Source organism: Athene noctua, chromosome 2 (assembly GCF_965140245.1).
Source record: "Athene noctua chromosome 2, bAthNoc1.hap1.1, whole genome shotgun sequence".
NCBI classification, from domain to species: domain Eukaryota; kingdom Metazoa; phylum Chordata; class Aves; order Strigiformes; family Strigidae; genus Athene; species Athene noctua.
In genome coordinates, this window is record NC_134038.1 from 47,332,168 (window position 1) to 47,355,835 (window position 23,668).

Genomic DNA, 23,668 nt, shown 5'->3' on the forward strand with positions numbered 1-23,668 from the left:
AAATACTCCATTTGTAAATTCAGGCCTTGTTAATGTCTCGTTCAGCAGAATAAAAATGTCCTTCATGTTGTCATCAAGATTAAAATAGATGTTGGCTCTCTGTGTAACATAGATTTGAAGCTTTATACCTTTAGCAATCTCTAACATGTATGTGAAACTGTGATCTCTGTATCTGTATCAGCTTTGCTGAGGAACTAAAACTGATGATGGTGCATCGTTAGTTCTTTGCAGGCAGAGCATCATTTTAGAGAGAACAGGACAATTTGGGAGGTTGAGCCATAGCTTATTAAAATCAGTGTGAGTTTTCAGTGGGATTTTTAATTATGCTATTATTTGTGAAGAAAGAGTATGCTGGACTCCTTGCAAATGAAGCTGTTTTTGGCAGGAGCAGAGCGGGAATTGGGAGCTGCGCTGGAAACAAGGCAGTGATATGTCAAAGCCTTAGGGAGGTGATCACCTATTTCTCGTTGCCACTGAGAGGCCCTTGCTAACTCTTTCTCAGCAGATATGATCTAATATGTCAGAGAAACTCTATTTCCCAAATGAGTCCTAGACAATGTTAGTATCATGTCTGTCTTCCAAGTGAACATAACTAAGGAACAGCAGCGCAGCAGTCTGCAAACCTTTTGCAGCACGCACTTGGCATGGCCTCAGCCAAAGATTCTGTATTTACCTCTATTAGTCTGTAAAATAGTCTCTCAGAGGCAGTGATGAAAGCTACCTCAGAAGTGTTATTTAAGAAAAGTACATCATGAGCACCAGAAGACAGTCCCTTTTCTGCCAGGGGATGGGCTAATTGACCATTTGATTTTTTTTTCGTCTACAATGTCTCTGATTATGTACAGTACTATTAATCCCAAGAGATCCCATAGCACACAGCAAGCTAAGGCGTGAATTACAGCTCTGGGTTGGATGGCTGTATCCATCAGTCAAACTGTACACAGCGTGTGTACGTAATGAGAGGAAGAGAAACATTATTGTCGTTATTATTACTGAAGACATCCGAGTGCTGTGTCCCATTATCTTAATACAGCCAGTATACACAGAGGAGCGAGAAAATGGGCAAGTCACTTAATAGTGGCGAATTATGGTTTTGCTACAGTTTGAATGCAGTAGCTTGAGATATTGGGAGACAGAGCACTAAATTCTGGTGAACCTGATGATAATAATAATAATAATAATAATAATACAGTCATTATACTGTATTTCATATGTAGTTGAATTTTAAGTTGAAGTTATGTTTCAACTTTTCTTCCTGTTCTGGTAAACAGCTGAGAAATTTAAAACTTTGTTCTTTTTATATAAAGAAAGTGCAAGTAAGGATACATATTCAAAGAAAAAAAAGTTAATATAGTGCTTAGTTCGTGTTTTGGGCACAGAGTTATACTAATAATTATGAAGATTCATAGAGTTTGCATGTTAGCTGTTGCAGATATGAAAGAATAATCATGAACTTTAACTATACAGAGCAGACTATTTCATCTCCATCTTTTATTTCATCAACTGTGCTTTACATATACTAATATTAGCATGTGAAGTAATACTGTATGGTAGTAAATTCATAGAAATATAGAATTGTTTAAGTTGGAAAAGACCTTTAAGATCATCGATTCCAACCGTTAACCTAGCACTGCCAAGATTAAGATGAGCATGCCTAGATTAAGGCAGATGACTTGTGAACATCTGATTAATAGGGAGCCTTCAACTTGCAAATACTCTGATTTCCTGTCTTCTGTCATGCATAAGATGCTGGGTAAATCTGATTACCTACTTATTCAAAACATGTATTTTTGCAGTACTGTTGAGGAAATATGTTTTCCTTCATTATTTGACTGTTTCTTTAATTCTGTTGAAAAAGAAATGGTGGACATCATCATTAGTGATCAGAACTGGAGTGTACCTCCACTAAAAAATTAAGAAGCTGAATTTACCCACTAAAGCTGTCTTTGCAAAGTCAGTGTTGTGATTTGTAATTATCGTTGTTTTGAACTGTTTGCTGTTTAGGGCATGCTCCAGATTTGATACAGGAAATGTTCTGAGTAAAATTTGTGTAGCTGAAGGTCTAATCCCTTTCTGCTAGGAATTTTCAGTCCAGACATCTATGGCTGTTTCAGTTTCAAAGCAACATATTAAAGGAAAAGAGTTCCATTCACTCTCCTGTTTATAATCAGTGAAACATGTGCATGTTAGATAAGACTTCAAAACATATAAAAGAAAATTCATACGGGGGCATATATTTAAAGTATAGACTTTCGAAGAAGGGGACCACTCTGCAGTAAAGGTCTGAACGAAGGACACAACAAGCATGAAGCCACTGAATTTCATTGCCAGTGGCAGAACAGACACAGCTTTTGATTCCCAGCCCTCGGATGAGTGGTGGTGCCTGAGCATGCCTGAGAGAACATGCACACAGTCCCTGTGGAAATGGCTAACCATAAATCAGTTTAAGCCCTGAAAAAAGTGTCTGCACTGCATGAGGAGCTGCAGATAGACTGAGAGAGGAACAAGGGGGAGAAAAAGTAAAAAGTAGTGGGGAAAATGCATTTTATTTTACTGCTTCTGTAGCAGAATGAATATCACTCCCACAAAATATTTGAGTATTCTCACTGCTTTCAGAAGGGCATTAAGTAAGGCAAGAAAGACTTATGTTATTACAGTGCTTATTGAAATAAAGGTCGATAGAGTTTATTTAGAGAAAAACTGAGTCTACTGGGTCTTCAAAGAAGTTCAGGAGACTGTTTTGGGTGGTTCTGTTCTCTTGGGGTATAACCCTACAGGCCAAATAGAATTTGTTGGGCTTTCATGAAGGTTCATCGTGTGTAACATTAGCAAGTGTTTTCTATCACACAAACAGCTTCAAAGTAGTATTTGATACAGAAGAATTTTCCTTCTGAAGGAGGTTTATCAAAAGGCTTTGTAAAAACTCCCTTTTTCAATCACCAGCACCATTTTTCTCTTAGATTCCTTTTAGATATATATTTCATTTACATCACTGTAGCAAAAATTAATTGGCAAGGTGAAACTGTAGATCAGTGTTGAAAATTTCTCCTAAGCAAAGTCTGGCTAATATTGACTTCAGTGTACAGTAGCAGCATGTTTGTGCTGAATGGTGATATGAACTCTCCATCTGCAGATGTCAGCCTCCTAACTATCATGCTGGTCAGGACTGAACATATGGTTGAGCAGTGTTTTTCAAAATTTGGTTCTGCTGGCAAGGATTGTCCTCTTCATGCTGTGGACTTTGTTTACAGTTGAGGAAGGGAGGAAGAAGAAAAGGAGAAAAAATTGGTGTAAACGATCTGACCACAACAGTGCTTCTTCACAGAAACACAGGTTTTTGCATCTGGCACTTGTTCTTGCCTAGGTTACTCAGGAGAAAACAGTGCTGTTGTAGGAGTGAAAAAAATAGGACTATGGAAATGTAATTTAATTAAAGAAAAAGCCAACAAATACATTGTTAAAGAGGCCCACATAAGTCTGCTGAGGTAATTTCATTTTGTAAAACCTGATCTGTGTACACACACACAAATATTAACAAAACTACTAAAAAAGGCGCAATGTTTTTTATTTACTAACTAATTTAGTTTGCTGATACTTTTGAGTGCACAAGCCCTCCCTCAGGTCTGAGATCAAAACCCATTGTTTTTTAAAGGTATTTTTTGAAGAATAACTTATGTGCCTCTCCTAATGAATTTTCCTGAAGAACATGGCTAGATATTTGGTTCATGGTATTTGCTGGCTACACAGAGAATTTATTGCCAATATCTGACATGACATTTGCTGCTTCTCTTTTGGATCTGGTGCAGAGATTCTGTATCCTGTGTTTTGCCTCATTTTTCTGGGTGCTGTGTTGCTTCACCTGAGAACAGACCCTCATTCTCCCTACAGTTCCTACTCTGCTTATGTTCATAGGTCATCCGTGCTGTAACACCACTACTGCTAAGACCGCCCACAGGCAGAAGTCAGTGTGCCAAGCACAGACCCATGCATTCAGTTTTGTACTAATCTGACCGCTCAATCCCCAGCGGCCTCTATCCCTAGTCAGGTAACATTACCTGTGCAATTACAGTGAGCCCCTTCGTAATCCCTGCCCGTTTGTCCTTTCTGAAATCTAGAGGGACCTCCATTAGAGGCTGTTAGTTTATACTCCAGGAATATTTAGTCTTGGAACGACCTCTTTGCTCCATGGAACAAATAGATTTCTTCCAGCATGGGAAGTATATTGGTAATGTGGTCAGAGAACCAAGCCGTGTGTGGAGCACGGTGTGCCCTGGAGACTCCTGTCCCCTTTGGCACTGGAGCTGGGGACAGTTGTTGTTACTCTGCGCTTTGCCTTGCAAGCGAGGTTGCTGAACCAGTGCCTGGGTGTATCAGCACCAAAGTTTTGTATGGATGATGTAAAGCCACTAATATTTTCTCATCTGTCCCCACCATAAGCTGCCTGTACAGCACCAGTGCAGCTTAAAATCCGATCCCTACTGTCTTTACTGATGTTGCTAATGAGGTTACCAATTAATGGCACCTAATGGTCTGTTGTAGCAGTGGTTTTGGTGATGGAGACAGCTGTCCTCTGGGAACTGTGCTGAGACAGTGAATTCATTTTGTATAAGCAAGTCAACAGCTGTTGCAGAAACATCGATGGGAGAGATTAGGTCACACATTTCATCTCCCTGCCACCCCAAGGCTATTCCTTGCAGTAGGCAGCAGGTAGAAGGTGGAAGCAACTTTAAGGGACAAAAGCCCTTGCTGGAGTTGGACCCAGAGATCTAGACACAAACCCACTATATCCTGTTAGCAGTCTTCTGATCCATCCTGTTCCCCTTTTTGAAGTATTTTACAAATTAACTAGGATTTTAAAGTAATTTATTATTTTTTTAGAGGTTCTGTCACTGGGCTGTGTTGATCTGTGGTGTGGTATCCTCTTGGCACCTGCTTGCAGTATGTAACTCTTGGCACTTGCATATCACGTTATTTATTGAAAAAGTTCCCTCTGCTAACACACTTGCATCAGAGGCTTATGAGTATTTGGAATGTAATTTTTAAATAGACCTTTAATTTCACAGGCAGCACTTTGGGGTAATGAGTTCTCATTTTTTAAGCTTCACTTTAGTGTTAGGTTACTTTTGATGTACAGTAGTTGCATTTCATCAGTCTGAAAAAAGGTGGCATTATAGATCTACATTGCATTCCCCTAGTGCTTGAATACCTGTGAAGTATAGCACATTTCAAAATACAATTGTGTAATTGTTCATTTTTGGAACATGACAAGAGTGCTAAGAGTTAACATTTATTAGTAGTTTGCCCATTTCTTTTTGCTGAACTGATGACAATATCAGATAATTTAGAAAAAAATCCAAAACATACTAAACAGGTCCAAGTTAGGATTCACACCCATTCATTTTAAAATCCCCTACAGTCAAACATATTTGGAGAGAGTTAGTTGTTTTATCCTGGTAACTTTATTTGGGAAAAGCAAATCTTTTCATTCTCACCAAAGTACTATATAGATACAAAGAACTGTCTGTTTTGAGTGGAAAGTAAGAGTAAGTTTTGTATGTATTGTCATTACTAGTAACTTTCAGAAGCAAAGTTTCATGAAAATTAATGTACAGTGTGCTGAGCTGTCAGAGTGGGGAGCTGAAGTCCCTTCCCTCAGAATACTCACCAGGAGTAGCTGACCCTTATAGATTACCTGTGAAATCAAAAAGGCAGTTTCCCCTGCTTAGCATTTAGCTTGGCATTGCAGTCTTCTGTGAAAAAATCCTGAAGTAACTGTTTACAGCTTGGCAGATATAATTAAATAAAATGTATGAAGAGTAGAAAGATATGAAAAAGTGTTTAAAGGGAATGTCTTCTCAGTATTTGGATGTGGTCACTGAGTTGTTATCCTTCTATTTTTTTGGCTTAGTCTGATGGTGTATTTACAATTTTTTGAACAACTGAAGAAATCTGTACAGAGATAGATTACCTCCAACCTCAGAATTGCTTCTTTGAACTTTTTTTGCTGTCTGTTAATTAGGAGAAATCTTATTTTGTAGCTATCCTAATACTTAACCTTTGCATTCAGTTTTATTTTCAGTAAAAGAATAACATGTTACTTTAATGGGATGGATTTTCACACACTTTCATCCCGTTTCATGATAGAACTGAAGTCTTGGCAGTTTTTAAACCTTAAAACCTGTAATTTCTTAGAATTCACACAGTTACAGAAAATTCTGGTGGAAGTTCCTCATACCTAGATGAATCCTCTAATGAGTTATCGAGAAGGAATAAAGACATTTAAATTTTGACCATGAATGTGAGTTTAAACAAAAACTTCAGTTAAATTCGGCTATGTTACACTCCTCTGCTCAGTTATCCTTAATGTCCTAGCTAGGTTTATTTGCTCTCAGCTGCTTACCAAATAATGAGTTTGAAGTGGGAAGCAAAGTGTGCTGGGTATTTCCAGAACTGTAGTGAGTATTTTTTAAAAAATAGACTTCAAAGTCAAACCTTAATTATTTCTGATAAAAACTACCCCACTAGAAAAGAGACAGCATCCTACAGGGAATAGGGAATAATACAATCTGGTTATCAAAACCAGGAAGTTATTGCTTCTCTTTTAAAATACAGGCTTCTGAACAAACTTTCAAAATAGTCTAAGATCAGAAATTATTTTCAAGATGATCTTTTACAATGAAGATTTCTTTGGTAAATTATAGTTAAGTTGAATTTAGTAAAAAAAAATTGCAATTTGCTGAATTTTTGTCGTTGTTGTTGTTAGGAATTGGCCAGAATTGTTCACCTTTGAAGTGCAAACTGCCATCTCCCTGCAGGTGTTACACGTGCTCTTCCTCTCTGTCCAATTTTAGCTTTGGTTCAGTTGGAATTGTCCCGTACCTTTCACTGAATATGATGCATTTAACGCCTGGATTAATTGTTCCTGTATTAAATATACCAACTCAACATACTTTTGTAGACAGAATACAACATTACTTTGCTTTCTCTGTCAGACAACTAAAGAAAAGGAAAAAAAGGCCAGCTGCAATCAGACTGCACCTAATGATTACATTAGATACATTATCTGTTGTTTTAACAGTCTGAGTAGGCAGAAATTTGCTTTAGAGGGAGACAGGCAGAGGGAGTAATGGGGTGAATATGGTCTCCATGTCAGAATAGGTGTTCGTTCAGCTTCTTTCTGCTCTGCCCAGTCACACCAAGGCCATGTGTGTCCCCAAGCTAGACACTGAAGTATCTTCCTCATAGATTTGGGTAATATTCACCACAATGTGCATGTGTGAAAAATCCTATCTTGTTGTCTTACTGAGGAAGCAATGGCTGCATCTGCACTGTCATTTTAGTATGGAGAATGAATGTGCCTTTGTAACAAAGCTCCTGACCATGCTCACTGTGCTTCGTTTCACACTGCAGTTTGAGCCATATTCCTTTCAGTGAAAGAAAACTGTCATTTGTTCCAGGTGTGCACCTATGGGGTTGCAACCAGAAGTGGATGTCCAGTGCAGGGGACCAGGTTAGAGCTAGCCTGAAATATGTACGGTGTGGAATCAGCTCCTTTGTATCAACTGCTTTGCTCCACAGATCTGCTATTCCTGCGGTGCCCCAGTTGCTCACAGAGATAGAGCTCATGGTGTGTTTGGTTAGCTTGCAGCAACAGACTTCACAAATAGTAAAATGTGGTCTGTCTTGTGACCTGTTTTTGTCCAGAATGGTTGTGTAAATGTTTAAACACCTAAGGAAAAAAAAAATACCAGGTGTTAGTGCGCTGAGGGAAAAGAATATTCAGATCTCAGTTAAGAAGTAACTCTTAACTATGAAGAATAAACTGCAACCAGGGCTCTGCCTGTCCTGTATTCCTCACTGGGGTTTTGTCTGCTATTCCTTCAGGGCCCTCAGTGCAGTTGATCATGAGGCAGCTTTTTGAAATTGCCTCTTGCTTCCCATGTCCATGCTTATTTTCAGTATGAGACACAGGAGTCAGTAGACACATTCCATGTTTCATTTCAAAGCTCTTCTCCTGCACTGGCAGTGTTAGATCTGCCTATCTATCCACACTTCTGAAGGAAGATGAAAAAGTTTCTGCCCTTCTCCAATATGGAAAAAGCTTTAAATGCTTATCTCAGAGACCACTGGCCATGTTATGTTGTTCATGCCCAAGGGGCCTCTGAAGATACCTTTGAAGGGACCTTGTCTATCATGAAATAATCTCCAGGCCAATTTTACTGCACTTCAAGAAAAGAAAGCTGACAGACCTTTCCCTTTGCAGTTTGGCAAGTTGGATTTCACAACCCATTATCTGTAGTTGCTAGAGCTTAATTTAATAGAGCTAGCGACTCACACCAAATGATGGCCTCACCTGAAAGAACTCCGTAGGATAGTCCTTTGGTGGGATCTTTTAGACTTATATGGCACTCAGAATACACCCCTTATTGTTTATGGACAGAGATTTGGCTTCAGTGCTTTCCCATCATCTGTACTGATACAAGAGATAAAGGAGAAAGGGACTTCTGCTCAGTATTGATTTGGTCTCTCTTGATGTTTATTGGGTCTCTTGGACTCCCCTGTCAAGACAGTTAGAGGACTTTTTCTCACCTACAGGTTTGTTTCATAACATCCCCAAACTTTGTGTCTGTTGTTTAGTTTTAGTCTCTCATCTCAAATCGCATATTATTTTGCCATTTTACTTCACTTTATTCTCTTTATTTTCATGATCTATTTCCACAATTAGTTTGACCTGTTGCAGCTATAACATAGCTTATTGATTTAGTCCTTGTAGGGTTTGTTGCTCTAAAGGTTCTAGAGAGAGGACTTGTCAGCTGGAAGTTGTTCTGGTGCCTTAGTATAACTGAATTTTTCCTGTCTCCATCTGCTGGTAAAATATGAGATTTGCTGTTCAAATAGATCATATAATGAGTAACAGAAATTATAAATTACAAATAATAAATACCCCTTTTGCTTTTACAGACACTTTCCATTAGGAACTGGATAGAAATGATCCATTTATTTATTTTTAGGCCACTTAATAATAGCTATCAAATACTAATAACTTTTGATCTGTTGTAAATTCATACTGTGCTGACAGGAATGAGATAGATATTCAAATCGATGTACTAATAACCTGGGATTTCAAATCAGTGTGCTGATGAACCTACATTTGTTCATTTCTATGGGAGTAAGAGGCATTCTTAAATGGTCATCACTCTTTTTAAATAGTAGTATTTTTACAGTCACTGAGCAAGGAGATAAAGGAAATAACATATAAAGGGATTTTCAATCTGTTCATTTATTTCAACTTATTTTTGCAGACAAGTGTATGAGTTATACATAAACTACCACTGGTTACTCCTAACAGTTACAATACGAAATTTTCTAGTGTTGAGTCCAAAGGGAGTAAAACACCTACATACATTCATGTCAGGAGCTCATTATGTATAAGCTAACAAGGCGGGGGTTTATGTGCAAAACTTTTTGTAAAGATACAGCTCATTAAGAGCACAATGTTTTAGTCAGCAAAAAACTTTGCTTCCCATCCAGGGGAAGTGCATCTTCAAGACTGCAAAAGGCGATGCTAGTCAGCAGAGTTGTGGTGACACAACTGTGCTTTAACTCTGCTGTTGTCTGAACTGTTATGTCAGAAAAATGTTACACACCGTATTTCTGCATTCAAAGCAGCCTTACATTTGTATCTGATTTATGTTATGTAATGAAATGTTTAGTTTGATTGTTATTTCCATCTACTCCTAATGTTTTGTAGATGCTTCTGGCTTTGATGCATTTACAACAGAGGTTTTTATAGACCCGAGCATTTTCTATAAAACCACCAACGAAGCCTTTACTTTTATTTTCTATTTCAGTCTATCATGTGTTTATAGGAATATTTTTTCAAACACTGTAAAATGCTGGTAGTTATATTCATTCATGAATCAAGAGGGTGTTTTATGAGATCTATTTCCCCCAAGAAATTTCAATGTGAGATAGTGCAGGTATTCTCAGGCAAGGAACTGCAAGCACTTTTGTTTCAGTGGCTTTAATTTTAAAGGCTTGTATTAAATTTTTTTCTCCTCTGCAAAGTAACTGTAAAAATAACAGGCTTTCATTTAATAGATCTTTTTGCTGTCTTGATGAGTTTTATCTGTTTGCTTTACTGGCAGACTTTTTCCCCTTCTTTACTCCCGCTAGCCCTGTAGATTCCACCTCAGTAGAAGAAACTGAGTTTCTCTTTAAGCAGTCTTATTCAAACAGATACTTAGCACTTTCTGAGAGGTACACAACTCTCTGTAAAAGTCACTTCTGTCCAGAAATGTATTCTTTGTGTAGATATCTAAAAACAAACAAACAACTTTAATCTCAGAGTGCAAATGGAATTTATAGGACTGAAAATGAAAAGAAACATATTTATTTGTATCCTAAGAACATAGGAAGAACACTGAATAAACAATGAAAACAAGAGTACTCAAGAAAGAGTAAAATTAAGTAACTTCTTGCTGGTAGAGATTGAAACTATTCCAGCATCTGTTAAAGGATGAATTGTATTGTTGCAGGGCCTGTCATGCTGTTGTCTGAAGAGGAATCTAAGACAACTGGTTTAGGATAGGGGCATACCTCTATGATGGTTGGAACAAGCGGGATGAAGCTTGGCCTGAAAGATTTAGGAGTCTAAGTCCAATTTTTCAAATGAAACATTCAGTGAGGCTTCCATTCCTAAGTAATTTTTGAAAGTAGGGCTTGGACTCTTGCCATGGGGAATGAAAGTCCTAAAAATACCTCAGTGATTTATAAATATCCTCCTTGCCATTCTAGAGTTGTTAGTACCCAAGTCACTTTGAAAGGGGCATTTAAGCTTATCAGTCATAGAGTTATCAAGAAGGAACTAAATTAGTATTTAGTCTATCCAAGACAGGATTTACTCAAACTGTCCCTGACAGATATTTGTCTAACCTACTCTCAAAATCCTTCTGTGACAGACATCCTGTAGCCTCCCCAGGCAAACTTATTACTGCACTTGACTATCTACATCAATAGTAAGTTCTTCCTAATGTCTAATGTAAATCTCCCGTGCTGTGGTTTAAGCCTATTACTTGTCCTGTCCCTTGTGGACATTTCATAGCCTTTCAGACATCTGAATAGCATTATCATGTATTCCCTCATTTGTCTCTTTTAGCCCTAGTTGAGGCTAAAAAAATGTCCCCTTAGGCACTGTGAAAATTTTTACCCAAAGCCAGCTTATAAAGTAGAGCTTCTTTGTTAATGCCTTTATCAAATAGCAATTTCAGGATAAAAGTGTAGTGTAATGGCATATGGCAGGAAAGCCTGATACAACTGTGTCCACTTCAGAGGCTTTATGGTTTAAATGGAGATTTGAGGTTGTATTGTTTGCCCAGCTTTTTATTTATTAGGATGTCAGTATTTGGATATCAAAAGTCTCAGTAAGTATCTACCTTATTCAAGTCACTCATCTGGTGTATTGCTTTTGCAGCTGAGGTTTACATCTGCACGGCATTGCGCGTTGCCAGATGGACTGAACAGCTTACTCACAGCAACTCAGCACCTTCTGCAGCACTGCAGGCTTTCTGAAACAAAGTCAACCTTATAGCCTTATACAGCACTGAGCAGAATGAAGCCTGACCTAGGCATGTCCAGGCCCCACCATATAAAGTTATGGTGAAATTACAAGTATAGGTGTTAAATGATAGTACTGGCTTTGCCTGAAGCAGTTTCTACTCCATGTAAACCATTTTTTTCCTATCCTTATTGACTGACAAGATTTGGAAAGTTTGTATTCATTTTCTGGCACTTCAATTATGAGACAAGACAGAGAGTTTGTGTAGTTTTCCCTTCCTTGTCTTTTTAGAAATAGTATAGCGATGCTTACTATTTTATTCAGCTGGATGGAGAAATGCAGCTTCAAGAGCATACCCACATTATGCCTACCTACCTTTGAGTATCAGTGTCTGGGGAGGGAGGTAGGAGGACCATTGAAAAAGAGCACTGCACACTATGGCCGCCAAAAGCCGCAAAATGAATTTTAGTTTTGAGTTTCTTTTTTGAATGTATTCCTAATGTTTGCATGTGTCAGCTCTGCTGAGGTGGCATTTCAGGTTTTAAATTACTAATGTTGTAATGCTTTTCTCTTTAATTAAAAAAGAGAGCTCCCCCCTAGGAAATTCCTTAAAACAAAACTCATTAGTAATAAACAGATCACATCTTTATCAGTTAATCAACACTATAAACTTCTGAGTGTTTGGAGAGCAGTGTGAGATAACACTGTCGTCATAATAAGAGTGTTTGAAATCATTAGGGATCCCACCATGCCATTTGGGTGGTGAGAAAATAATGATTGAAGATGGGGCCCCCTACAGAGTTTACGTGTGAATTCCGCTGAAGATTAAAGATGCAAGGATTTTATGTTGGCCCCATCTCTAAAGCATTTTTTTTTTTAGATAGTGGGCAATAGTGGTGGAGTGGTGGACAATATCAAGCAAATTCTTAATGATGGTGGTACCAGAATCTGTCATGATGCCACAGAATTTTTGAGCTGGTGGTTAGTGAAATTTTAGGGACTGTTCATGGGATGGGAGCCTTGCTGCCTTCTCAGAACTGTTCCCAGCTGATCTCTATGAGGCTTTAACCTGTGGTGAAGGCTGCACTGCAAATTCCTCATCTTCCTCCACCCTAAATCCTCAGCAGTCACTTCCATCAGGACTATGGTAGTTCTCCCATCACATGCGTGCAGGAGTTCTGCTCTTGTCCAGCTCTCTCCTGGGGATAAAAGAGCCCAACCTGCTGTGCAGATAGAAGGGACCACACAGCTTTAGACCTCTCTGAAGAAGGTTGGGCATACTGGAGCAGGACAGGACAAAACTTATCTGGCTGGTAGTGTATCAACACCTCCTAACCTGGGACCATTTTGAGTCATGCACATTTAGAAAGTTATGCTATAAAGGCACTGACATTTTCTCCATTGCTACTGGGAGCGTGTCAGAGCTATGTCACCCTCGGGGGGTTCTTTGGAGCCATTGGGATTTTTTGAGTTCTTTCCATGAACTATGAAGAATAAAAGTAAGTTGGCTGGAATAAAAATTGGGACAATGACAAAAATATATGGTGTTTGTCCACATCCAGTGAACTTACTGGAATGGATTAGCAAGAAGTTATGAGCAGGGGGCTGGCAACTGGGAGTCGTACATATTGCCTTTTCATTTCTTATCTTACATCTTTATTTGGTCACCGCATCAATAATTGCATGTGTTTTGTCACAAAAGGGTCAGTATAAATCAATTTGGTCGTGGCATGAATTACAGCAGCAGTAATGGTATAAGTTTGGAGCACCCTTATTGGTTAAAATATACATTGAAGTTTAGGTGACACTGCTGCCTCCAGAGGTCTAAATTCAAATACCATGTTGGAGTACAAGTGAATTGGCCATTCTTATTTTATTCTTCATATACTTATTTTGTATTACAAAGCACAGCCTGCTTGATAGGTGCCTGCTCTGAAAAAAACAAGAGTCCCAGTTCCTGTCCCTTCATTAGATTTGAATCCATAGACAGGTGTAAGACAAAAAAAAAATCCTCATATATATGGTCCTATTTAAAAGGCGGGAACTGAACTGCACTGATTAATTTCAGAGACACTGGGGACTGTTTCTGTTTAGAAGTCTTCAGCTACCATGGTACTATCATTTTTGAAAATCAGATGGTAGGTGTCCTCACTGGACATCTGTGTGCAAAAATCACAAATTTTAAAAACATTTCTTCCTTTTCCTCATATTGTGATATGTCTTCATATAGTACATTTTCAAGCAGGTTTTTCTGGAGTAAATTGTTTGTAACAAATTCCTTTGTATTCATAATTACAGTCAGCTCTGTCACCTGTGAATTAAAACCTTTTATTAAATACCTTTATGAAGTGCTAGGTAGAGATTTACTGGGAGGGGAATGAGAGGATAAAAGAGCTGTTGTGTTCTTATTAACAGCTGCATAATGCATTTCTGTGCCACGTGTTTGGGACTGCTTCTGCCTTTGAATCTTGTTTGTGTATTTGGAGAAGAAGTATAGATACTTTTAATTTCTTTTTTTAAATACTGGAGTGAAAGATCACTTTCTATCAAGAGACTAAATGTCCTGCCTTGGCAAAATGGACTTCCTTCAAGAGTCCATATGATCTTTCTGATCATATAGCTTTCCTACAATACTGTTTCTGTCATTCACGGGGTGGGTGACCTTCAGATCTCAGTGGATCTGCTAAAACAGGAGGATGTGTCCCATGATTATCAGAATTTACCTATTCATCCCATCCTCCTTACTTTTTCTTTTTTCTTTTTTTTTTTTTTTTCTTTCAGGATGGAGTAGGTGTGGATGAGAAGCTGTCTTTACGGCGGGTAGCCGTCGTAGAAGATTTCTTTGACATTATCTATTCCATGCATGTTGAAACTGGGCCTAATGGAGAACAAATCAGAAAACATGCTGGACAAAAGAGAACGTATAAAGCAGTAAGTAAAAAAAAACAACTAAAAGTGAACACCATTCTCTAAAAGTGTGAATTACTTGGGCTTCATCACATGGCATGCGATTTGTGTTTTTTCCAGTTGGATTAGTACTGCAACCCTTACCCTCAAATCTGTTTTGGAGATCTTTCAATAATGCATCAAAATATAAAGTTTAGAAATCACATTTTCTGTGTAATAAGGGCCAGATCCATTGACTTCAGTAGAGATTTTCTCATTGGTACAGTCAGATAATTTATTCTTTCTATAATGGTGTGACAATTTCTCTAATAACTCTGTATTAATTAATTGTTATTAAATGGATGAAGTCTTAAAGAAGACTTAGAAGCTGTTGCCACAACTTTGCTAAATGAGGTGCAGTACTTCAGCATATGAATGCAGCTGCTTTATAGTTTATTGCTGCAGACTAAGCGTACTTAATGGTGTAATGGTATGAAACTTGTAAATAACCTAAACTCAAAAGTCTGGAAAGCTACTAGGTGCAATGAGAGAAGTATTGAGAGGGCAGTTCTCACACCTGCATAAACTGGCTGAGTAGAGATTATTTCTAAGATTTTTAATTGCATGTTGTTGCTTGACCTAACCAGCCTTAAAAAAGCTATAAGTAGCTTTTGTGTTTAGTGGCGCAGATATAACACTTTATTTTCTTACAGAGAACTAATGAAACGTTTACTGCACTTTCCCAAGGTGCTTAAAAAGTATGTGCTTGCCTGGATTTGGATGGCCAAACTTCCATGTGCATGGCTGTGGTAGTGCCAGGCACGCTCAGTGATTGATTCTGACCCACCTACCCAGCTGTTTCCAGCTGCTGAAGCATGATGGGCTCCCCCAAGGCAGCAGGGCAGGGGCTCACAGCCGGGGCCCATCCCACAGCCCCGGCCAGGGTGCAGGGCATGACATCCAAGGCCTCTCTCCCCGTGGTCCCAGAGGAGTGAGGCTGGTGGGGGGCTGTGCACAGGGCCCCAAGATGACCTGTCACCCTCAACACAAGTGTTCTTCATGTTAGAAACAACCTGAAGTTGTGTCAGCCGTTTTTTGTCAGAGGTCACCAAAATGTGGGGAAACTCCAGGTTTCTGATACTCACATCTTCGATTTTAGCTGTAAAAAAATAGCTATTTTTCCATTACTTTTTTTTTTTTTTTTTTTTTTCTGGTATACAACAATCTTTACTATGTATCTATGACTTCCTTCACAGATATTTTATTTATAGGCTATTTCAGACGGTTTGTTGTGGAATAAGCTCTTGGCAAAATTTCTTATAATTTGTTCCCAGTGGTATTGATCTTAAGATAGATATATGAAGGAAGACATCAGTCATCTGGGTGTGCTTTTGTAAGGCTTGGAGTGTTATTTCAGGATGAACAAAGACAAACTGTCTAAATTAATTTTCATCTGTCACCTCAGCCATTTTGATACTTCATCTTCTCTTTTAGAAAGCATTAGAAAAGTAATATTTTCATTGACCTTTCTGTTTTCTTTTACTTCAGTAAGCTGTTCAAAAGTATAGGTCACAAACTTTGTAGAATAATATACAAGTATAAGGAATGCTGCCAACTATAAATACAATACTTCAAGTCATCATCCTACAAATACATGCCAACTATAATATTTACCACCCCATGATTCCAGATCAGATAAGAAATATATTTATTGCAAACAGCATGAAAGACAACTAGTGTATCTTCTGTGAGGAGAACGATTTGTGCAGATTCAACAGCCTATACAGTAGTTTCATTTGTTGTCAACTTTTATAGCAATTGAGACCTGAGCTTATTATGTCACTATGAACAGAGGATAAGGATGCTTAAATGGTGTCATTACCAGTCTGCAATATTTATGCATTCATTTCATTGCATATTAGTTTATTAAGGGTATTGAGTCATATTTGCCAAGGACAGGATTCACATATATGATTTTTAAAAACTTACATAGATTATAAAAAGAAAAAAGACTCCAGAACAAACTAATATCAACTCTTGCTCTCTATCCCAACATGAGAATTAGGTTAAGTAAACAGGTCTCAAACTCTACCAGAGTAACTGGGGAAATGCGTGCTCCTTTACTGGATGTGTCAGTGAAAATGCCTTCACTAAAAATGATGAGTTGTAGTGTCAGTCTGTTCCAGCAAGCCACGCACTATCTCTCCTCTGTGGCATTGCAGGAGGAAAGAGGTAGTATCTTGGGTAACTGTCTCACAAAACATTATACCCTAAAAGCTTTATAAATCAAACTGAAGTACTTTGACAGGGTTTAATTTTATTGAGTGAACTGGGAACGAGATTAATTTAGTCTTTTTTCTTTATTCACATGTCAAAAGTGAATCATCCTTGAGATCTGTGAGTGTATTTATCATGCATAAGTATTCACCAAATAGTTTGAGTGAAGAATTTTTACAGGAAGAATGGTTCACAACCTGTATGCTACAACTGCTATTTGTTATTCATAATTCCTGGCATGTGATGATCACATTGCTTCTGCTCTCTGACTGGATAACTGAAACATTTTAACAGAGAAATGATGGGGAGAAAAGCACCACAGTTTTGGTACAAAATTCCTAAACTTCTGAAGTGCATAAATGTTGTCATGGTCTTTCAGTACCTGAGTATTTCTAAATAACTAATGGCACAACCCTAAGAATCGCAACATACTGATTTCAAATAACTAATTTGATTATATGTGTGAGTCTCTATTTTCAATAGTAAACCTGCTCCCCTCAAAATTTTGAATAGCACTCAAGCATGACTGGGTAATGGAATTGTCAAAGGTGACTTAGTTAACTACTGTTTGCATTTATATGGAGTAACAAACTTGGAACAGGTAAAGTCTTTGTAATTTTTGATAGAGTCACCCCAGATGCTGGAGTGTTCAGATACATCAGTATGTCTCTCTGAAAGCGTGTTCAGAACAGTTTACAAACTCAATTAGTGAATCTGTTATTTGCACTGACTTGTTTATGTTAACTGTGTGGTAATGAATGGCATTTTTACAACTGATTGATTTCTGTGGGACTTCCTACAGTGGTGCTGTACAAGAAGATAAATAGGATGTGGTGCTTGGTAGCTCTAAAAGAGCAGTGTATTGGAAGGGAGCCTTTATATTTTAATTGGAGCAGCAATGTACCAAAGTCAAACTTTATGATTTCCTGGCACTAACCTTATAGATTAATTAGGAAAGCACCTGTGCTTCAATATTTAAGTTGAGAATAAGGTTCCATTTTCTTCTCTGCACACTAGCAAATGAAATGAGAATTGTACAATGTCTATGTAGATGATGTGGGAGAATAACCTTGAAAACATGCAAAGAGTGAGCTTCCCATTTAACTGTCAGGTTTTGTGCTCATTTCAAGTGCCCAACTTGTATACAATATAAGATTGATGGGCTATGTTCCTTGCCAGCATAGCTGTAGGTAGATCAACACCAGCAAAAATAAAGACCTGGCTTGCTTACATATAGAAAATGACACCAAGAACTTTAAATTATATCCGGAGTATGCCAGACTGAAGGAATACTTAATACGATGTTTATAATCTCAGCTAGTTCCCTAGTTCTCAGGGAAGTTTACTAACAGGGAAAATGTTGCAGGCCTTGATCTGGGAGATAATTCCCTCACAAAGGCAGGATATGTGACACAAGGCCTCGCCGAGTCGTTTGCTCAGCAGGGGCACAGGTGACTAGGAAGGTGCGGAAGGTGAAAAGAGCATGTGCTTTGGTGCCAAAAAAAGCAGTGGTGCCCCTGCTTGTCCTGCATTCCCCCTGGGTCCTCTGCCAGTCTCCACAGGAGGTGGGGTGAAATGTGCTGATGCAAGGAATTGGTTAAGCGGTAGGGAGAAAGTATCAAGGATCCTTGTAGGGGTGACTCTGCTAGCACTCGCTGCTACAGCTCAGTGTCGTAGAGGAACTGTGTTCCTTTGGGATAGTACTTTTCACTCTCTGTCCTAAAGGACTTATTTTTGCATAGGCATAACACCCTGAAAGGGGAACTGCGGTGTCAAAGTGGAGACGGGGATGCACGGGAGGAGAGTGTTCAGGAAAATAATCCATCTGGTGTATTGGGAAAGGTGTGCAACAAGTGCATAGTGGGCTTTCTGTGACTCTGTAGAGCTGCAATTCTTGATTTAAACTATTCAGCTGTGTCTAAAATTTAAATTCAAGTGCTTAGGGGTATATCACAAGTGGGAGTAACTGGGTGAAGTTGTGGCTACGGTAGCAGCATAATGCAACAGGCTCAAGCTGTTAGGACAGTTCTTTCTGATTCAGTGCAAACCAGGAAAAAAAAATAGCCTTATTACATTTTTCAAGAAACTCAAATAGTCTGTGACGAGACCTAAGATGGAAAACATCTCTGCTTCCTCTCAGGCCCAGCTGTCAGTACAGGTAGGCCAGATTTAGGGATCAAGCCCTATATTTCAGAGTAGATTTTATTTTCTTTAATATTCTTAAAAAAAGAGGTTAGATTTTCTTTCATTTAAACAATAGGGAAGTGCCTTACTTTTGTATGTTATATCTGGACAAAATTTCTCGTAACTTAAGTGCTTCATCTACCTGAGAGCTGTTTGTGTAAGTCTCATAGCCACCTCAAGCACCTTAAATTCAGTGTGCATATTCCACTTGAATATTTTTACCTGTGAAGGATGATCTGCCTGTTGAGCGTGCGTAGCCACTGTGCAAAGCCTTAAAATGTTACAGCAGTGAACTTGAGTTGTGAGTGAGGGTTGCGATGTCTGAGCAGGAGAAATGGGTCAGTTAATAAAACTCCCAACCCATGAATGAAAAAAGAACACTGCTCTGATGAGCTGGAAGAGAAGCAGGCTTCTGAAACATGGGGGAGATACTGATGTGTCAAGGGGAAGTAGCTTCAGGCAAGACTCTGATCAGATAGGTAGTACATACATATATAACACCTGAGGCATAACGGGAGTCTATTACATGTGGGGCAATATCTGGGGTCCTGTGATTCATCTAGCTGTTTCAGTAATAAATGTTTCTTGGTTTGGGAACAGGCTGCTGAGTAGCCTCCCTCTTTCTTGTCATCCTAAGAAAAAGATGGCGTGGCTCTTTTCCCCTCCCAAAACAGGAGTGTGCTTGTAAGTCCTGAGCATCACAGCGGACGTGTTTTCCCTGGGAAAGAATTTTTGACAGGTCGCACTGTGAAATATCATCATCTCCTTCCAGTACAACTTCCCTGATCAGACAGGTTTAAAGCAGGTTTGGGGCCTGGCTGGTTTATGTCCACGGCAGACCGTGTTCTTGGGGAAGTGGAAGAATAGGAGGTTTGTTCAGGGCCTTAACACACTTAAATCCTTGCATCCATGCAGCTCCTATATGTACCGCCCATGCACTTTTACTCTATGGACTTGTTCTTGCTTCTTTGCAAAGGGCGAGTGTTGAGTGTCCTGGCAGTGGTCCCGCTAGCAGGTGTTCCCCACCGCTTCACTCACAGAAAGTGGCTTCTGCTACGCAGGGAGGGAAGGGAAGGGAGCTGTGAAGTGCAAGTTTAGCACGAGAGGGAACAGCATTTTCCCCAGTATAGCAGGGTAGTGAGCTCTTGATAAAACTCCCAGCAGTAATATATCTGCTTTCCTATGTCAGACTTCTACTATGACCTCTTGCTGAGGAAAGGAGAGGACTTTCCTTGGCTGGCTTGCCCTCCTGTCATCAAGAAACCAATTTCTGCCACCTGGTTTGATGGCTGTGGGCCCAGGACAGATTACCATCTTCACTCTCTCTCCCTGTCTCTCTCTCTCTCTCCTCTTGGAAATCTTCTTTGGATCATCTTCCCCCCCCACCCCCCACCCCCCCTTACCCTCCTTAATTAAAAAAATATACACACACACCAAAAAAACCCTCTATTCTGACACATTCTATCTTCCAGACTACACATACATCCTCCATGTTAATTCTTTAGGGGTTAATAGGTTCATTTGCAAAATTTCACTCCCTCTCCTCACACTTGTCTTTCCTGCTCTGCCATATGTGTCCTAAAATCTGCCTTTCACTTTAGAGCTTGTTAATTTTCCAAATAAAAATGTAGCTCTGGAAGCTACATCATCACAACACCCTGCACTTAGATCATCTGAATATTGGAGAGCATAATGGAGACTTTACCCATTTTCTCTGCCTGCAGTGGTGCAGTAGGAATGCAATACGCTTCTCATAGACAATTAGGGCATGCATCACTTAGCTCCAGTGTAAATCAGATTACATACTCAGGTACTGGATTACTTGCCTTGTAGTAGTTGTGCTCTTCATGGGATCTAGCATGTAGGTCAATTATAGGTCTAGAAGGCCTTCATTGTTGAGCAATGTTTTGGATGGGTTGATATATGTCAAATTCTATTATATCATAGACTTTTTGTGAACAGTGGAATAAGATCATAGAAGTTTTGACCCTGAAGCTACTGAAGTAAACTCTATTTTCTTCTGAATTCAGAGTTAAAAAGAAATAGTGGATTGTAATGTTAGAAAATGTTTGCTTCGTATACTCCCAACTTCTGAGGCTAAAACCAACCCTATATGATTTTTGCACTCTGCTTAATGCTCCAGTTGTCTTGTTTCTTCTTGTATTTTCCCTTTACAATGTAAAAAGCATTCAGCTGTAAGAGCTATACCTACTACACAATTCCTAAACACCAACCTGCTAGAATCTGCTTATTTTCTGATTTGTTCATGATACAAAATACATCCAGACAGAAGATAACATGTTTCTACAAGCAACAGAAGATATACTAATGTGCCATAAAACCACTAGTAAGAATAAGCAGTCCCATAAGGATACTTCTAAAGCTTCATATTTGAAAAAAAGTATACATAAATTTTTTTTAATGCAATCCAAGTAATGTTATCAATATAGCAAATCATCACTGATTGTTCTTTGATTGGTACAGGCATATGCATGAGCAGTTTCTTTTAAGTCATGCCAAAAACATGCCGATCTGTATTGTCAAGTGTGTGCATGTAAATAGTGCAATATACCCTGCTTCAATTCACTTTTCTGGCTTTATTTTTTTGTTAAAATGTAGAACTGTTTGTGTTTGGGGTTTTTTTGTGTGGAATTGCAATAAACCAATATTCTTTTATGGTAGCACATCACTGAATGAGATAGTCTGGCTGTATTTTTTGTTAGCTGATGACCTGGAGAAGAGAGCTAGGAGCTGGGCCGCTGAAGGCAGTGAGAATATACAGCATCACTGAGGACTGAGTCATTATTGTTTTCTTTCAGGTAGAATAAAGGACAGAAAATATTTTTCCTGATCAATTCAGACCACTGAGTAAGATATTTCTGTATAGCTACTTAGGAAGTGTCACAGGCCTCCAGGTTGTGCTCTGAAATACTCACACGCAAGCCAGCTCTGTCAAGTACATCAGCCCAACCTTGTGCACAAGCTGGTAAAGTCTACTGAGGGGTGAAATATAGGATTTTGTGTTTGGCCTTGTGCTTATTTGGTTAGAGAGCTTCCCAGCTACAGCTGGTGCTAAGCCAGCTGGTTCGGAGCATGGCCAGAGCTAGCAGGCGGCTATCTGCATCTTATAAAGTAGATGTGCCCTTCTTTAATGAGAAAGGCAAACAGGACTCTGCACTGTTGGGGATGTGAGGCTTGGGGTTTTTTCTTGTAAGCTTTTTGACATTGAAAACTGAAAAGAGCTTTTTGTGTATATTCAAGCAGAAGAACAAAGAACGCTGTGGATTTTGTCCTCTATGTATCTCTTTTAATGTAATACCTATTATGTTATGCTGGTTTATACAAGCTGAAGTCTTGGAATGTAAGTGATTGATTCAAATTACAAAGTAAACAGGGGAGGAAGTTGGTGAAATCTGCTGTTATTTAGGGAAGGGCATCCTTAAAACTGTGTTGCAGTGGGAGGATGGAGACACAAGCATCTGCTATGTGGACAAATTTAGTTATAAAACCCGGTTCCCTTATAGTCAGTGGAGCATACCTGTCAAATCTGGGCCTTAGCTCACTTGCTTTCCATGGAGGATTTTCATCTTGTTTAAGCAGAACTGGAATTTTGACAGAGATGCTTGATTAGAATAAATGGAGCATTCCTATCAAATGCAGGCAACTAATGAATCCATGGGTAAGCTCCATTAATTTCAATACAGTGCTAAATGTGTTAAATGTTATGAGAGAAAGGTTGCTGCGTATGCGCACTTACCAATTTTGTTAATGCTAAATTCTAGCTTGTTTTAAGTTCTTTTTTTAGATTCCATAAAGCATGAGTATAACCAATGTTTTCATATTTAGAAAGGTAAATAAGCATCTGTTCTGTGGTACAAATCCCAGGAAAAATAATCTGAAAACATTTTTTTTGGTAGGATCTCCCATTCAAAAGTGGCTTAATTTAGTGACTTCATTTTCAGATAAATTGTTTCAGGCCCAGAGAAAGTCTTTGCCAATTATTATCACAGAACAAATTTTGCTTTTATACTAATCCCCTTCTCCTCCACAGTAAGATTTCTGTTATGTAAGAAAACAACAATAAACAACCTAAACAACAATACCATAAACGGAATGGTATAATTTGTGTTCTTATTTTACGATGCATCATTTCCATGTATTTCCATGACTCATGTCTCATCAACAAACACTAATTTAAACTCCACCTGTTTTCCAAAACACTGTCACTGATAAATTTGGTCCATGGAGTTTTAGGAAACGTAAGTTTCAACACAGGTTAAGTAGGTGACAAGCCAAGGAGAAGAGTGTTAGAGAGTTAAAACTGGCCATTCCTCCTCCTCTTAGGACCCTTGTGAGGAGCATGAGTGATCTGCACAATATGTAATCCCATTTACATTCAGTTAAAGAAAGTTACCTTGTCCTTTCTGTATCCACACTTTCATACACCCCACCTCCATCCTTCTGCACTTCCTACAGAGACATGCATCAACGTAGTGCTTGATAGGAAATCAAATCCTACTGTAGGTTTTACAATAAGGGAATAAAAGCAGATATTAGTTGACTTTCTCTTGCTGGGACTTTGTCTTTCTTTAAGGATTATCTCCACTGCAAAACAACCACCTTGTTTGGGGAAAGAAAGGCTAGAGTTTCCTTACAACACCTGCACTGTTCAAATGAATCACAGAAAAGCCATGACTTTGCCTTGTAACATCTTGAAAACATGCAAGTTTGGAAATTCTTCCACTCATCTGATAAAGCTGCTCC

At 38.8% G+C, this 23,668-nt stretch overlaps 1 protein-coding gene across 7 annotated transcripts in view; it reads left to right on the forward strand.

Moving 5' to 3' along the window:
• NOL4 (nucleolar protein 4) overlaps positions 1–23,668 on the forward strand; it is a 201,319-nt gene that overhangs the window by 20,698 nt on the left and 156,953 nt on the right. For all 7 annotated transcript variants that reach the window (XM_074899009.1, XM_074899011.1, XM_074899012.1 and 4 more), the window contains exon 2: positions 14,339–14,488. In XM_074899009.1, the coding sequence (XP_074755110.1) occupies positions 14,339–14,488 (150 nt within the window). The remainder of the gene's footprint in view (positions 1–14,338; positions 14,489–23,668) is intronic.